This window comes from Echiichthys vipera (genome assembly GCF_963691815.1).
Source record: "Echiichthys vipera genome assembly, chromosome: 4".
Classification (NCBI taxonomy): domain Eukaryota; kingdom Metazoa; phylum Chordata; class Actinopteri; order Perciformes; family Trachinidae; genus Echiichthys; species Echiichthys vipera.
Window position 1 is genome coordinate 27,333,710 of NC_139829.1, and position 17,300 is coordinate 27,351,009.

General features: G+C 41.9%; 1 protein-coding gene across 1 annotated transcript in view; it reads left to right on the top strand.

The window, feature by feature from the left end:
* LOC310945542 (transmembrane protein 132C) overlaps window positions 1-11,001 on the top strand; it is a gene marked incomplete at both ends in the record, with an annotated part of 144,696 nt that extends 133,695 nt beyond the window's left edge. Inside the window, 3 exons of the mRNA XM_083911669.1 lie at window positions 3,410-3,683; window positions 6,186-6,377; window positions 9,832-11,001. Of these exons, the coding sequence (XP_083767795.1) occupies window positions 3,410-3,683; window positions 6,186-6,377; window positions 9,832-11,001 (1,636 nt within the window). The remainder of the gene's footprint in view (window positions 1-3,409; window positions 3,684-6,185; window positions 6,378-9,831) is intronic.
* Window positions 11,002-17,300: the final 6,299 nt, after the last annotated feature.

Consider the following 17,300-nt stretch of genomic DNA (forward strand, 5'->3'; position numbering starts at 1 on the left):
TTGAGTCAATGTCAGTACATACTCCGTTAATATCAGTAACATTTGTCAACTCATTGGCTATGAATGTCAAATAACAAATTCTGTTTACACTCAAAACACTCACGACATAATTCAAAAGGATTTAAGCAATGCAGTCAGTTGTGAGAAGCTTTCAATTACTGACGTTGGAATAATTGCAAGATGGTGACTGAAAACACCTACAGATGGTTTTCTTCACTGCATAAAATATGTAAATGAGTGGAAAGACCAGGTAAAAGAACAGGACGAGACATTTAATAGAAAAACGCAACACAAAATGAATGACTGGTCATAAATGCGTGAATCACAAACCTTGGTAGTTAGCTGGAATGAACAATGTATTTGAGGAAGTGCTGCATTGTATGCTCAAGGTAACTGTTTTGTTTATATGTGATTTTTAAGGTTGGTCTTTAATTAGCCATTGTGGACTAAGGTAACTCAGGGAGGAAGCTCCATGCAATTGTTAAGAATAAAAATATGATTGACCAGAAGAACTCAGCAGCCAGAGGTAGGGTGGGTTGTTGGGCAAAACTGCTCTGCTATTTTAATCTAGTGTTACAAGCGTTTCTGAAATAGAAAATTAAACTTTCAAAATACAATTTAGAGACATGTTCGCAGAGCTTTAGGAGGGGTCATCCCTATGATCCCGTGATATAGATTAACATTTTCTGTGTGGCGAGACCTTTCATTGCAATTTAAATATCAAAAGAATAAAGCTGTTTAAATGGTAAAAACCTGTTCATCCACCATGGAGATATCTAAAAAAAAAAGTAAAGAAAACTGTCTTGCCCCCAGATTTGAGGCCGTGGGTTTAGACGGCAGGTTGTAATCTGTAGGTGGTTGATTTTTGAAACATACATTTAATATTTCACGTAGGGAAAAACATTGCTGAGAACATAAAACCATTTGAAAGGTATTCTTAAGCGGCATATTAAGAGGATATTGAGCTGAGGAACATAGATACACTCCTCTAGGACAAGCAGATTTACAAAGGGACCAACAGGTATCTATCCAAGTCTGGTATAGTGATAAGACTTACTGATATCCATTCATTTCCACTAAATGTATTCTGCTCCCAAAACTACGATAAATCTGACCCTGTCTTTATTCATGTAATTTCTTTCTGTTCCAGTCTGAACCATGTTGATTTCCAATGCAATCAGATTCTCAAGCAACCCTGATTCCAGAGCAGCTCGGCATCAGTATTAACGTCCTGAGATGTATTCTCCCAATCAAGGTCCTACCATTAGGGATGGGATCCTATATGGTCACACTATTTTCTACAAAGTTAGAACATTGGTTATTTCACATCTGAGATTTCTGTTTTTCTGTTCTCTCTTGGCTCTTCTCGCCACTTTAAAGCAAGTGGGACTTAAACACTTCTGTGCACCAATTTAACAACATTTGAATCAAAATCTGATGACAGTTTGTGGCTTGTTTGGGAACTGTTTAATCGAATCTGAGCAAGCCACCCTCACACAGTTCTGATTGAGAAGATTATCTGTATTTTTTAAGTGTTAAACTCTTGTTTTATTTTGACAAAATTGTTGTTTATTCAGTCATGAGTATTTTATGTTGTTGAGAGTTTCCAGGTCCTGCAAGGTTACAAGACACAACGTTAGAGAGCAATTAGAATCATCAACTTGATTTGTATTTGTGGTTTATTGAAGTGTGTCCTAAACATATTTACGGTTTGTTTAAATAGGAGTTGTCTCACTTGTTAAATCCTGAACTTTCTTCTTTTAATCATACTACAGTATGCACATACATTCTCTCTGTGAATGGATGTCATTCAGTCACATGTGATACCAGTCCTGCCAGCCCAGCAAAGGTTTTATGCCCTTAACTCCCTATCTTCCTGTACTATGGGCTTTTCCCTGGTGCGTGCAGCTAACCTCTTTATTCCCACAGCTTCAAGGGCAGTCACATTTCTCAGGGGATTCAGACAGAAAAGAGACAAGCGGAGCAGATAATGGCGAGAAAAACAGTTTAAGAGATTAATTTATTTTCTTCTCCCCTTCATCATGATCGCAACCTTTGCTATATGGATGTGTGCGAGAGTAAGAGAGACAGAGGAACAAACGGCGATGGAGAGGCGGGTGTTGAGTCTACAGTGCAGTAGATTAGTAGTTTCGTTGACAAAGCACTTTTCCTGTTTGAAAGTGTCCCAACTGGGCCCCAGTGTAAGACTGAAGAGCTGTAACAGCATTTATTCTCCCAGATCAACCGTTCAAACATTGCTTTCTCAACATCTTAGGGTGCTTCATCTGTTTGTTGGAGCAAAATAAAAAATGTAAAAAATCTAATGATATTGCAGTTGCATTGTAACCATTTAAAACTAGTTTATCATACTCAGAGCAATTTTCCTGGTGAGAAAGCGCTGAGCCTCTGTTGGCTGATTTGTTGCCCAGAGTAATAAAATTAAATTTGCTGGCAGCAGAGCAATGAGGGAGGCTATTAAGTAAAGCAGTAAGGAGGTGTATACACATTCACAACCCAGACCAGGTGCTCCAAAATGGTGAAGCAGAGACACTGAGGAAGAAAAATGATAGTCATACGCTGGATTGATCCTCTCTTAGTGGTTTAATCAACAACATTGCATCTTTATCGGGTAAACATCCCTGTGTGACATACACTGCTGTGTGTGTGTGTGTGTGTGTGTGTGTGTGTGTGTGTGTGTGTGTGTGTGTGTGTGTGTGTGTGTGTGTGTGTGTGTGTGTGTGTGTGTGTGTGTGTGGGTGTGTGTGTGTGTGTGTGTGTGTGTGTGTGTGTGTGTGTGTGTGTGTGTGTGTGTGTGTGTGTGTGTGAACGTTTGACAGGGATCTGTTTGGGTTAAACGCTGATGAGAATAACACAAACCACCCATCAATGCAAAGTGCAGAGCTGATGTTTTCTCTTCTCATCTATCCAGTATATATTTCCACAATTAATTTAGATCATGCCTTTGAATGACTGTTACATAGAAATCTTCTCCAATTACATTATTGAGTATTTTTACAGCTTTGATACATGTCACGAGTTTTGACCTGATGATGATGCTAGAAAAAGTAAGAGGATGTACAGTATAAAGTTATTACAGTTCACCCTGAGGAAGGACACAATTGTCTGCACCAAATTTAACTCTTTCATGCAACTAAAAACCACAAAAGTCAACCTCATGGTGGCACCATAAGTCAGGGGATAGTTATTAGGATTCATCCTCTGGGGACCATGAATTTCTGTACCAAAAAAATCCATCCAAACTCACCATAATTGCAGTCTGGACAAAATTAGTGGACCAACCTACACTGCCATCCCTAGAGCCATGAAAAAAGATTCCAGTTTGCTCTGAGTATATAAATCTGTTATTTTTTCTCCTTATTTTTATTCCTTGTTTGTGTGTTATTGCCAGGTCCACACGGGACAGCGAGGATGAGGATGACGACGACAGACGAGGACGAAGCTGCACCCTGCAGTACCAGCATGCCATGGTCAGAGTCCTGACCAATTTTGTAGCTGAGTCAGCTGATCCTCGAGGCCAGACCAGCTTCATGCTGGGCACCGATTGGCAGGTGGACATCACACAGCTGGTGTGGGACTTCCTGAAGGTGGAGGACCCTCAGATTGCACAGCTACTGGACAGGAAGATACTGGTGGGGCTCGATATGGGCATGACCACTATCCAGGTAGGCTATTGGTCAACAATAATTCCAGTTTATTAAAGCTGCACAGCTATATCTTATTACTTCTGTCAAGAAAGGTCATGTTTTCAGTTTGGTTTGTTTGTCCGTCAGCAGTATTACAGAAAATGTGACCCCAATTGTCACAACATTTGGTGGAAGTGTGTAGCATGGGCCAAGGAAGAACCCCTTACATATTTGGAGCTGCCTACTGCCATACTCTAGATCGGCAGACTTTCTATTAGAACTGTTAGCGCCACTACTATGACCCCCAGACAAAACAATCTTAAAAAAAGATTCATGAGCGTGTTGATCTCAGTTGTAACGTGACTGTACAGTTTAGCCACCAAGCATCAGCACTGAGCTTATCATGCAAATGAATGTTCACGTGTTACCAAATAGCACGTAGTAAATGCAAAAACAATACAGTGAAAAAATGATTTATTACTATTACTGAGTATAATTCTGTGACATTAAGATATATCAGCGGCGATTCCTGTTTCCCGTCTGGCTTTCTGACAGAGGCGTGCGAGTTACACCGGGGTTAAAGGTTTTATGACGCCACTGACAGGGGGACAAAAGAAATAACGCGCTCTGTGTCGTAGAATAAAATTACATATTTCTATGGAAGAATTCATCAATAACAAATCCGTTTCTCAATCTGTCTTCTTGTCTTTAGTTGGGTTCTGGTGGACTTGTGAAACGTCATCAGTCGCAGCCCTAGTACGGTTCCAATTCAATAGTCCGCACTGTACTCGGCTAGATGCTGGGTTGAGAAACACCTTGGGTTTACATATTGTCAGACATATTTGGGCTATTGTAAGTACACAACTAAAAAAATATATATAACCTAGATATAGTTGTATGTTTTTAATACTGTTTAACATTTTAATATAAAAACAATACATATTATACCCTCAAAAAGTCAAGCCACATGTCCTTCTCCCCATCAGTGCTTTATGAAAAGTAACAGGAGGATCCAAAAGCAGGCACATGCGCTGGAGGATTGGTGCCTGATTATTAATGTAGAGATTCCTCCCAAAATCTGATGATTTAAAATGCAGTGTGGAGGGCACTGGTGGCTGCTAATGATCTTGGCAAAGGTCTGTATTAGTAATCACAGAATCTAATGTGGCGACTGCCTAATATAATGTCTTAAAAATTAATACGGTCATGATTTTATTGCTGTTTAAGTATCACCAAATTGGGAGCATTCCATTTTTTTTGAAATATTCATCCATTCATTTATTCATCTTCAACCTTTTCCCTATCTGGGTCGCGGGGGGGCTGGAGCCGTTCCCAGCTGACATCGGGCGTGAGGCGGGGTCCACCCTGGACAGGACGCCAGTCTATCACAGGGCTATTTTTTTTTATGATATTAAATAAAATGTATTAAAGCCCCACATGTATTTGTGTGCTGTCATCACAAATAATTACTGTAGGAACATAGATATATGGTTTATTCCGGGGACAATAACAGAAGCCACGGTGGGTGCTGTGGGTTGACTAGTGCCTCCTTTTGTCTAGTGCAGACAGGTGTGTCACTGTGGGCTCTCAGCAGTGAGTGGATCCTCCCCGTCGACCCTTTGGTTTTTCGCACTGCATGAATATGAGCCTCTTAATGACATCTGCGTGACTCTGTGCGCAGACGTGTCCTCACCTTTGCCAAAACATCCACACTCTCATAAAACAAACACAAACTGGAAGGCATGACGAGTGCCAAGCACCACACAGACTGGTGCATGAAGAGACGTTTATAAAGTCACACGTACCACACATTCATCATAAAGACTTCTTGCTTCTGAATTGGGGTTAAAGTGTGCCTTTCCTCTGGATCACCAGTATTAATCAAAGGGAATGGATTCTTACCTGCAGGAGGTGAAGGGTTTGGATTGCAGCCCAGTCCAGTTGGTGTTTGATCTATACAGCCTGAGTAAAGAGATAGAATAAAAAGTAGGTTTTTCATGTTGTGCAAGGGCTTGTGAGCTTTTTATATATATTATTTTAAGACATTCTCTTAAATCACCTGTATCTCCTGATAAAGCGCTTTTTTTTAATGTCATGTCACATCTTCAAGTTTTCATTGATGTAATGTTTTGCATTCCACCTGCCAGGAATCCCTTGTCAATCAAGCGCTGGTACTAGTGTTGACTTGCTTCTGCTAGGATATGAAGTTCCTATAGATAGTTCTCTTTTCCCCTGTTAAACTACGGTTGCTTTTGCTGCTGATTTCTCCTGGGAATGTCCTCGACAACCCTGGGTGTTTCGAGCAGGAAATGAAAAACACTTTCATTAACAGGCTATACAATAGGTTCATAGTTACTATTCTAGAGTGGAACAGCTGTAACTGATCATATCAGAGTGTCACTGCTAGACAATCACATATTTAAGAGGAATGTCGTGGAAAAAATCTAAATTAATTTTCCTTATAAAATTCCTTCAATGTCACAGTCATCTGTAATATTTCCTCTTCTCTTTTCTGTCTTCTCTGTCTTTTGCACCTCTTAGGTGTTGTCGCCTTTGTCCGACTCGATCCTGGCAGAGAAGACTATCACAGTGGTGGATGACAAAGTGACCATCACCGAGTTGGGGGTCCAGCTGGTGACTGGCCTCTCCATGAGCCTGCAGCTCAGTCCAGGAAGCAACAGAGCCATCCTGGCAACCACCACCACACAGGAGATTCTGCAGAGCCCCAAACAGGTCAGGATACTTGAATATATTTATCAATATATATACACTGGGGATCAAAATTAGACAACATATGATTAATGCTTGATTTATGCTGAAATATTCTCATTTTTTACCGTTCAGAATTGGATAAAATATCTGCTGTGACTATACCATTGCTGTACTAGCATGTTTTTTTAAATAACCAAGGCACTTCAACAAAAACCTTTATTTTGTGAAAAAAACAGTGAGCAAAAGTAGAGAGCAGAAACCATTGTGTCAGTAGAGACGATTTAAACAGTGTTTTCTTAGGGCTATAGGATTCAAAAATGAATAGGAAGTGTAGAGTCCCTTGCTTTGAATGACTTCAGCATATCTGCGCCCACAGGACATCACTAGTTTCTCACACTGCTCTGGTTTGATCTTGGTCCATTCTTCTTGCAATCTCTTCAACAGTTCAGTAACTGTAGTCAGTTTTTTAGCAATTACTATGTTGTCAAGGATTTTCCAGAGATTGTCTGTGAGGTTTAGATCTTGACTCTGTCACTTCCTCCTCTAAATCAAAGTATTTCTTTAGACACTTTTGGTTGAGTCTTTCCCAGTCTGACATCGAACATAATGTTTCCCATCACACAAATAAATTGAACTTTAGCAATGTCATGTCATGGTTTGGGGGATGTTTTCTGCAGCAGGAGTTGGGGTCTCTTGTCCAGCTGCAGGGTGAATGAATAAACATGAACAATCAATACCTCCACTGCAATTGTCATGCAAGATAATGCCTCCTGTCACACTGCAAACTGGTTACGTAGTTCCTTGAAGCTAAGAATATTGAAACAATGAAATGGCCAGCCCAGAGTCCAGATCTACACCCCCATAGAGAATCTCTGGAAAATTGTTTGCAACAAAGTAATGGCTAAGAAACCCACTACAGTTACCCAACTGTGGAGGAGACTGCACAAAGAATGGACAAAGATCAAACCAGAGCAGTGTTAGAAACTAGTGCTGTGCTGTGGGCGCAGATGTGCTGAAGTCATTCAAAGCAAGAGCCTCTTCATTAATCAGTTGATTTATCGTGAAATTGACTACTATTCAGACAACTATTCAGAAGATCAATTAATCGATTTAATCATCATACAAGAATAGATTCCAAACATTTGCTGGTTCCAGCTTCTTAACTGTGATCATTTGCTGTTTTTCTTTGTCATATCTGGTAAAAAAAATGCACTATGTGTAGGTTTTGGGATGTTGGTCAAATAGAGCAATTTGGCCATCACCGTTTCATCACCTTAGGCTGCATTTTTCAGTTGTTGTTTTTTTGCCATTTTCAAAATGATAAATTGAACCAGCAGGTTCATTGATAATAAAGATAACTTCCGCAGCCCACTATAAAAGAGGCCCAGAGCAAAGTTAGAAATAAACATTAAGCGTGAATTGCTTAGTAGCTCATGTCTCTCCTGGCCACCGCAGTTGAATGTGAAGCCTCTTATCTAATGTGCTGGTACAGCGCCCATTTAAAACGTGCTTGTTTGGCACGTGGTGACTGCTTGGCCTCCAGTGTTCCTGCCTGCAGTTTTCTCGAGAAACACTAATCCAACAACTTCACACAACAAACACCCATGACATGTTTACATCCCCTAGCACTGCGAGAGTGTCATTTACTATCAGCTGTGGAGCAAGGCTTTTTACAGGGACAAAAGCCTTCATTCCAAATTTTTTTTTACATTGCTGGTCCTTGAAGTGTTTGAGTTTGCTACAATGTAACATCTCTGGTCTCTCTTTCTTCATCTGTTCTTTCATGTACTGTAGCAAGCTGGTGCTGCAACAGTGGGGGTTACATCCCAATACATAACACACTTCTAATAAATATGTCTCATAGATCTCAAGAGCTCCCACTCAACCCTGAACTTTCTTCGGTCCTCAGCAATGCACACACCAAGCGTGAAGTTGATCGGTTGAACACACAGACATCTCCTTCCATTTTAGTTTGATTAAAAAATGCATGTAATTATTTGTAAACACTATTTAGCCAGGTCTGATTAAGACATAGAATGATAGTAATTAGTTTTATTTACTACTAATTATTATCTCGTAGCATATATAATTATTCTTCAATGTCTTGATAGCCATTGGATGAAAGACTGACTATACTGACTTTTCTATACTGTATCTACTGAAACCATACAAATGTGCATTCTTCAGTCTTCATTGCTATGCCTTTCAAAACAAAAGACTTACTTCCAGATTCCATTTCACACTATCAGGGTCCTTGAATGAACAATTTTACAATCAAAGACAGCCGTGAGTGTGCATGTACTCGCTAACGTGTGTCTATTTGTTTGTTCCACACCATCCCTAACTCTCTTAGCTCCAATGTCTGAAAGCCAGAGTGTGACAGAATGTGTTTTCTTGGGCAACTTATAAAAAAAAAAATGGGAGCTTAATCTCACAGAATTCAAAAGCAACACCCCCACTTCTGTACCAAGATATGACTTATAGCCCAAACTTTCATATTTTGTTTCCCTTACTCATTTGCCCTGTCTACTGTCATGTCGGCCCCTTTGATCTGTCCAGCAAGCCCTCTCACAAGTTCTCTGGACTGCTCCTTTTACGCCCGCCTCACCCCATAACCCCCTTTCTCCAAGTAATGAAGGATGGGAAGACCATTTATCTACCCTATCTCCACGCACAAACTGTGAAGATAAGCAGGCAGCGCTGCACTGTAATTCCTCTGGTGTCAGTAATTAGGTAGAGTTGACAGACCACTGCAGGGATCTACTTGTGTGCCTTTGGGGATTTGTCCTTCGGCAACATTAAAAGGCAAACTGTGAAATTACAGTAGGAGATGGCTTTATGCCGTATGTATGGCAAATCCTTACTCACATGAACAATGTTTAATGTTACTGTTTGATCTTTTCCGTCTATCTTTTAATCTATATCCCCCTTAGTTTAGAGAGAATAGCCACTGAGATAGCAGAACCTTGCAACTAAGTGAGCTTGGATTGGTCTTACAATGTTTTTCCACAATTAAAAACCTCCATATAGTACACAATTAGTATTAGTATAGTATATTATTACGTTATTATTATAACTATATGTGGTGCATTGAAAAAAAGGAACATTAAATACAAATAATCATTGTCTCATTTTTACCAATTCACTTCACCCCTGGGAGGAAAAGCCAGTGGCAACAAGTGACAAGATATAACAAAGTACCTGAACAACATACGTTTGATGGTCTAACTACCAAAAAAAGAGGTCTTGCAATTTCATCATAATTTCAGTGCCAAAACATTGAAAGCAATTTTGATGCGTTACAGTTTTTCTTCCATGAAATGAGGCTAGATGCAGTATTTTTGCTCTATGAATTCCATTGCTTTGTAATATGAAAGCACAATGTATTGTCTTTGTGCCACTGACAATTTATTCTCTCTCTCTCTCTCTTTGCATATTTGTGTGTGTGCGTGTGTGTGTGTGTGTGTTCTCACAGGAGGCCTTGATCAGCGCCTGGCTACAATTCAGCGACGGCTCTGTGGCTCCTCTAGACCTGTATAATCCTGACTTTTTTGTCCTGACGGCCACCTCCCTAGATGAGGAAATAGTGACAGTGCAGCAGAACCCCTCGTGGAAATGGCCTGTCATTGTGACAGAGGCAGAGGGCCAAGGCCTACTGGTCAGGGTGGAAATGACTGTTTGCGAGGTCTGCCAGAAATTCAAGCGCAGAAGCATTCTGGCAGCGGGCAACTGTAACGTCAGGGTGAAGTTTGGTCACAGTGACAGCTCAAAGGGAGGGAGCAGCGACTACGGCCCTGATGTAGACGATATGGAGAACAGAGGCAGGATCTCCCCCTCCCAGGACAGGACCGGCCCTGACACCCACTACTATGGCAGCTCCATCTCTGACATGGAGGATGGGGTGTTGAGGAGAGCCACCACCACTAGAAGCGCAATAATGCGTAGACCTAATGGGGATAAACTTTCAGACGATGGTAGCCAGAACATGCCAATTGACTTTGCTGACTTCCCTGCACAAGTGGACCTCCCCCGTGGCCGCAATATGGACGATGACCTCATTCAGACTGCTCGTGGGCTCACAGACCTGGAAATCGGCATGTACGCCCTTCTGGGGGTCTTCTGCCTAGCAATCCTTGTATTTCTCATCAACTGCATCTCCTATACCCTGAAATACCGCCACAAGGAGCTCTCGATTGAGGGCCAGGAGAACATGAACCACGCCCACGATTGGGTGTGGCTGGGAAATGAGACAGAGCTGCTGGAAAGCCAAATCAGCCTCTCGCCCCAGCAGGAGGAGCAGACCTCCATGATTGACTTGAGCAGCGGGCTGGAGGAGGGCAGCCACTTGCTGAATGGAGGCTCCGCCCAGAAGAACGTGCAGGGCCAAGTGCACCGGGCGGCAGACACGGGGTGCATAGCCAAGGACAGCAAAGGAGACTCACCCACCACTAAGAGAAAGCGAGTCAAGTTCACCACGTTTACCACGATCCCCTCAGACAGTAGCTACCCAACTGTTAACACACTGACTGGAAGCCACAGCCAGGACATTAAGTGGGTGTGCCAGGACGTGGAGCTGGGAGACTCCAAGGAGTTGCGCAATTACATGGAAAGGTTAAATGACAGTGCTTTAAAAGAGGTGGCATAATGTACTGTGTGCACTTGTAACAAACTCACCCGTATGCCTTTCAGAGGAAAGTGGGTCTGGACAAAAACCTGACCTGGAAAAGGACTTCAGAATCACCCCAAACTGCCAAAGGGTCATTAAATTAAAGAGGCTGAATTCCACAAGAAACTGAAGATGAATCACTAATGAAAAAAAAATGTCAGTGAATGAGGACGTCAGGTGTTTTTTTTTTTCATTTGTTTATCAGATGATTACCTTTTTATCATTGTTTTATTACTACAGGGTTTACCGTAGAGGGTCCCAGAGCTGATCTGCAACAACTATGACCTGTAATATTCAGACAACATGTAGATTTTAAAACGAACAGTAACAAGACTATAGATAGATGTTCCGAATGTGTGTGCACATTAAATGGTTTTGGAAGTTTTGTAACATTTTGGATATTAATTTCTTACGTCAGATCCTTATGCTATGGAAGAGTTCTGGAAAGGCTAAAGCAAGAAACGAGAAATGTCTGCATGTCGATGGAAGAAAAAAAAAGGCACAACTTTCCGGTTCATTCTCATCCCCCTTAACACGGCAGAGGACCTGTTATGTATATACCAAACAGTCTCCAAAGCATTGTATTGTTGCTCTGTATATTGTATTTTCATAACATTTAAGAAATACACAACAATGTCAAGAGTGTGTATCAGCTTTTATTGACCGCAGCATCATAAGGCCATTCCTTTCTCAAGTCCTGAGGTCAGCTGAGGAATGTGTTTGGGGACGGGGAGCCAATTACACATTCATCTTTGTATCAAGATTGTTTTATGAGATGCAATTTGCCCACAAGCCACAACACAATCTGCTCCCCTTTAGCTGGCCATTAATACTCTCATCTTGTCAATTAGAACTCAGTAGTCTAACTTGACAGCCAGTGTATAAAGGGGCTTTAAAACCAAGTGGCTGGGCAACATGGTAATGTGACATTTCCTACTTCCCAGTTTCAAGTTTTGTGAGCTTTGAAGAAAATGCCAATTAAGGTCTTGTTAACCTCTGTCCCACAACCCACAGGAAAAGCATACTGATGGACAAACAGGGATGAAATGTGCTCTCCATCTCTCGGGGAGAGTGTGGATACAAATAGATAATTACAGGCAAGGTGGGAGATGTTTTCTTTTTGGAAATGGATATTTTATTATTCAGATAATTGCACAAATAATGATCATCTCTGGGAACTTCCTAAACAAAGGCAGTCGGCTGAAAAATTGCATTTTGCTCAGTGAACGTTATTATCATCACAGTGGTGTTGGCTGATTGCATTTTTTTTGTGTTATTATTTTCCATCAAGCAGGGAAATGTTCACATTATGTTAACTGTTGCTGCAGTGTGGATCAGATTCCTAATCAGTCGCTCTCAGAATTAGCTTAGGGGAAGGGAGGTGAGATACTTTAGCAAATGGTAGCACTACTTTGAGTGTAATGAGGATCCCGTTTAGATTAGCACAGGTATATGTCAACAGTCAACACTGAATGGAGTCCCTCCAGGCATCGTATGAAGGTTTAGTGGGTTTTCCACTTGTCTTTGATTAGTGCCAGCAGCTTGTCAACAGATTCTGTTTTCTACTTCTGTGCAGCTGCTATTGATCCACTGCATGCTGAACCACTAATTCAACAAAAATAAAAATAATCAATACATAGATTTCAGGCTACACGGTGGTGTAGCGGTTAGCACTGTCGCCTGCGACTGCGTGGGTTTTCTCCGGGTACTTACGTTACCTCCCACAATCCAAACACATGCATGTGTTAGGATAATTGATGACCCTAAAATTGCCCGTAGGTGTGAATCGTTGTCTGTCTCTGTTTGTCTCTATGTGCCCTGCGATAGACTGGCGTCCTGTCCAGGGTGTACCCCGCCTCACGCCCAAGCTGTGATCGGCTCCAGCACCCCCCACGACCCCGACCCCGGGATAAGCGGTTGAAGATGAATGAATAAATAGATTTCAAATAGAAAGAAAGACTGGAAACAAGGGGAAACAGCTGGCATTGCGCTGGCCAAAGTTGTAGTTTCATCTAGTTCACTGTCTGTTAAATTACTATCTAGTTAGTTAAAACAATGGTGACTGATCACATGACCCACTAATGAAAGCACTTGTAGTACTTGAATCTTTGCAGAGAAATGCCATCTGAGTGTCTGTGGTGACTCCCCCTTCCCCAATGTGGCGCACAGTTAGTGACGTGTTTTTACATCGTTCCCTTTCTTTCTTGGTACCTCCTATCAGTGTGGGGCATGTGAAGGCATCACACCACATCGCGCAGGTGAGAGCTGCCCCTCACTGAGGTCATACAGTCGACACTGTTTGGTTTCGAAAGTAACTTTGGGAGATGAGGTCCCAGAGGCACGCCTGCAGTTACATCTTAACGCCAAAGCGGTCGCTAAAAACAACGTATCTCAATTCTAATGGGTTACAACTAATCAGCGCTGCCTACTTTCACAGATTGTTCCCAGTTCTCAAGCAGTCACTGACACTGCGTTAGATAGTGCTCAGATCTGATTGGTTGTTTTCCTTCGGTCCCGGTGGAATCGTGCAGATGCCATTAGGAGCACAAGGTGGAGACGGATTAACATGATTTTTGCACAGATTATCCCTCTCATGTACTAATGACAGATATGACAACAATATATTTGTATATGTTACCAACTGCAGGTTTCAAACGTACCAATAAATATTCTAGATCTATATTTAAATATATCTTATTTATTTAAACTGCACTGCAGGTTTTTACACTATTACTTCCCAGTGTAGTCTCAAGATATAACATGTTAATTAGTAGCCTGCCCTCACAGAAATAGATGAAATGACTGTGACCTCTTCACACCGCATTTGATGGTGATGGCACATTATCTGTTAAAATTACGTGCCAGCACCACGGAAACAATGGCAATGGAAAGTTAATTAGGATCCTCCGTCGTGGTGTACACACAAATTCTGGTTCAACACAGCCCTGTCTGTGAAGGGAGGAGAAGTAGGTTATGGTGGATGGATGGGTCAAACAAGCAGGACTTTTACCCAGGGGACGACAGTTCGTGTCCCATGTGAAACCAAAAGTCACCGTCATACGTATTTTAACCCCAACCATGATTGTTTCATTAACCTTACCAAGTAGTTTTGGTGCCTACACCTAAATTGTTTCTGTGTTGCACGTAATTGTACGATGTTGAGAGGCTGTGGTCTTTTCTGAGAGATCTGATTTAGTTATTCCCCCACTTTCAGCAAGTTTTCAGTCTGTATGATAAATTCTGCTAAGCTGCTCACCTCACCTCACGGTAGCTTCATGTTTACCGTACAAACATTTGGACAAAAACTGAGTTTTGTAAAAGTGAAAAAAAGACCAGCTTAAAGACTAAATCCACAATATATCAGTTTCTGTTAAATCAATGTATTGCAACATACACATACATGTACTGTACACACACACACACGCACATGCACACACACACACACACACACACACTATCTCACTCTCTCACACACACACACAGAGGAAAATCTCTTCCTCCTCACTATCATCTGTTTATGTTCTGTCCTGTTGAAATGTTTCCTTTTCTGGTGTGCGATCTGCAGTCTCCTGTGTGCTTCTGTGCCATTGGTGGCTGCAGGGGATTGAAACTGGGTCCATGTGCAGCGTGTGCCGTGTGCTGGGACCGTGGCTGCTGTGCTCAGCCTTGTGGACTGTGAAGGGCGAGGAGAGCCGGTGCGGGTCTGGGAAGGGATTTAACTGTCAACCACAAGGGGCATGATTGATGGAGGGCCCTGTTTAATTAAAACACCACTGTGACTTTCTTTCTCTGACCGTTGTCGGTGGCTCCAGCCTCTTCAGGTAGCAGCAGAACAGCGCAGTCCATTAAAGATCCACTGCCTCCACCCCCTTGGGCTCCGCTTTCACATGTGTTCACACCTGCTGGGATGTGACACAGGAGATTTAATGATTGTATTCCCTTCCATTCTCAGAGCATGGTACTTAAGACTCATTTTGGTTGGCCTTGATGTCTTGACTTCACTGAAAAGAAAAGAAAAAGCCTTCCCCGGGCCTCGTTCTTGAATGGATTTTTAATTAAATTGATGATGTGAGACCAACAAACTCACACTAATGGTTGGCTGTGCTCCCTGTGGTCCTAATGTGAGGGGTCTCTATTTGCAATTTCCAAATGATTATTCGCTGCTTGATTTATGTTGCTTTCTTTGAATTTGTTTATTTAAATCAGTTCACGGAAACCAAACACACACAGACACGCTGTCGCAGAAGAACGAAGGAGCAACTGACAAGGTCAGCTTGACATTCCGGTCTAAACAATTTTTAGAGATGGAGCCACAGGGAACCAAAAACAACAGCGTCCACAAACAACCCCCTTGTGCCAAATCTGTTTCTTGTAAACACAATCTCTCACCTGACCAGTGCACCACAGCGAGAAGACAAACACCAGAGCGCACACATGCACACACACACACACAGTAATTTGTCTCACTAGCCTTGTAAGCGCTCTTTATTGACCACGTTCAATACTTCACGACTTTCCTCCTTAGTGGCAGCAGATGATGTAAATTAACAATGTGAACTTTATTATTTTAAAATACAGTACTAAGTAATCACTCAAAATGGCTAGGTATGTAGTTTTTGAGCTAATGTTGCTCGAACAGGAGTTAATAGAGCATTTGATGGGGACTAATTCTAGCTGTGAATGAATACACATTTTGTGCTCCAATGAGTTTTTACAACAGTAAGACAGAGTTAAACTACAGTGCCCATGTTCATCATTAAAAACTAAAATGTTACCCAGTGTAATAGTGTGGTTCCTGTATTTTCAAAGGTCCCATATTGTAAAAAGTGAGACTTCCATGTATTTTTTTAATGTCAAAGCAGGTCGAGGTGCTGTATACATACTGTGAAAGTATGAAAACGCTCAATCACCAGAGATGCTCACAACCTGTATTCAGAAACTGTGCCTTTAAACGAGCCACATATAAAAGCATATAAAGTGCCTCTACAGTGTCATTACAGTCATTTTGCGGCTGCTGTTACGGTAAAGATTTGCTGGAAGGTGCGGAAGACCTGTGACTTCAGGTGAGGAAACGCTGACTGGGCTTTTTTGGTAGGGGGACTTAAACCAGCATGAATACAGGTATATCCAGACAGACGGTATGGTAAAACATAATGTGTTTTTTTTAAAGTATTAAACCACGTAAACATGTTCAAATAGAAACCCAAAATACAAATACAATTAAAGCTGCAAGCAGCACTAAACGGGCCTCTTGCCCCACGCCTATCGGGGGGGCCAGCGGGGCGCTGCCCATTGGAGATGTATTCCCACAACACCAGTTGTCAATCAGGCTCTGTTTCTTACAAAGTGGTATAAATACAAATAAATACAAATTCCAAACCGTATAAACATGCTCTACAAAAAGTATTAGTGATGGGGCGGCTGGTGGCTCAGCGGTTAGAGGGGGCACCCCATATACAGAGGCTAAAAGTCCTTAACGCAGTAGTCGCGGATACAAGGTTTGACTCCGACCTGCAGCCCTTTGCCACATGCCGCCCCCTCTCTCTCCCCCATTTGCCATCTCTCTTGTACTATAATAAAGGCAAAAACGGCCATAAAAATAATCTTTAAACAAAGTATCAGTGATGACTCAGAAAACCAAAGGCAATAAACAACTACAGTAGCAAGCAAAGCCCTTCAGCAGCATGAGGTGAGTACCCAACCATGTCATTTAGATATATCGGCCCAGGAGGAGTAGCAAAGCACCCTGCACAGGGGAGCGACATATCAGCCAGTACCATGAGACAGGTGGGGGCATTTCGCTGCCTGCCAGAAAACAATAAAAGGTCAGAGGTCTGCAAGATACGCCTAACACGAATGGTATTCCTCAGTATGGCTGAGAAAAATTGATCTTGATACTTGCACTGTTTTATGGGAGTCAAGCTCCATTCCGTACAAATAAGACACTCTAAACCACAGGGCCGGCACATAATAACTGAGGTTGATGCCGTAAATCCAGAAGGATGTACACTGTTAAACTCATTTTATGGTCGCTTATTTCACAGATCATCCGTCTGAATGAACATCCTTAACCCGCCGCAGTGCTGAGGCCCCCAGAAAACAGTCATTCAAGGGACAAGAGTGTCTGGATAGGGAGATTGTGAGAGGCTCTACGTACATGTTTTTCTTTTCCATTGCTTATATTCTCAGCATGACTTCATCGGGGATAGCATGTTAGAAACAGTTCAACCCCAAGTTAATAAGTTTGTCTCTTGTCCAACACTGCCCCGTTTAGGATC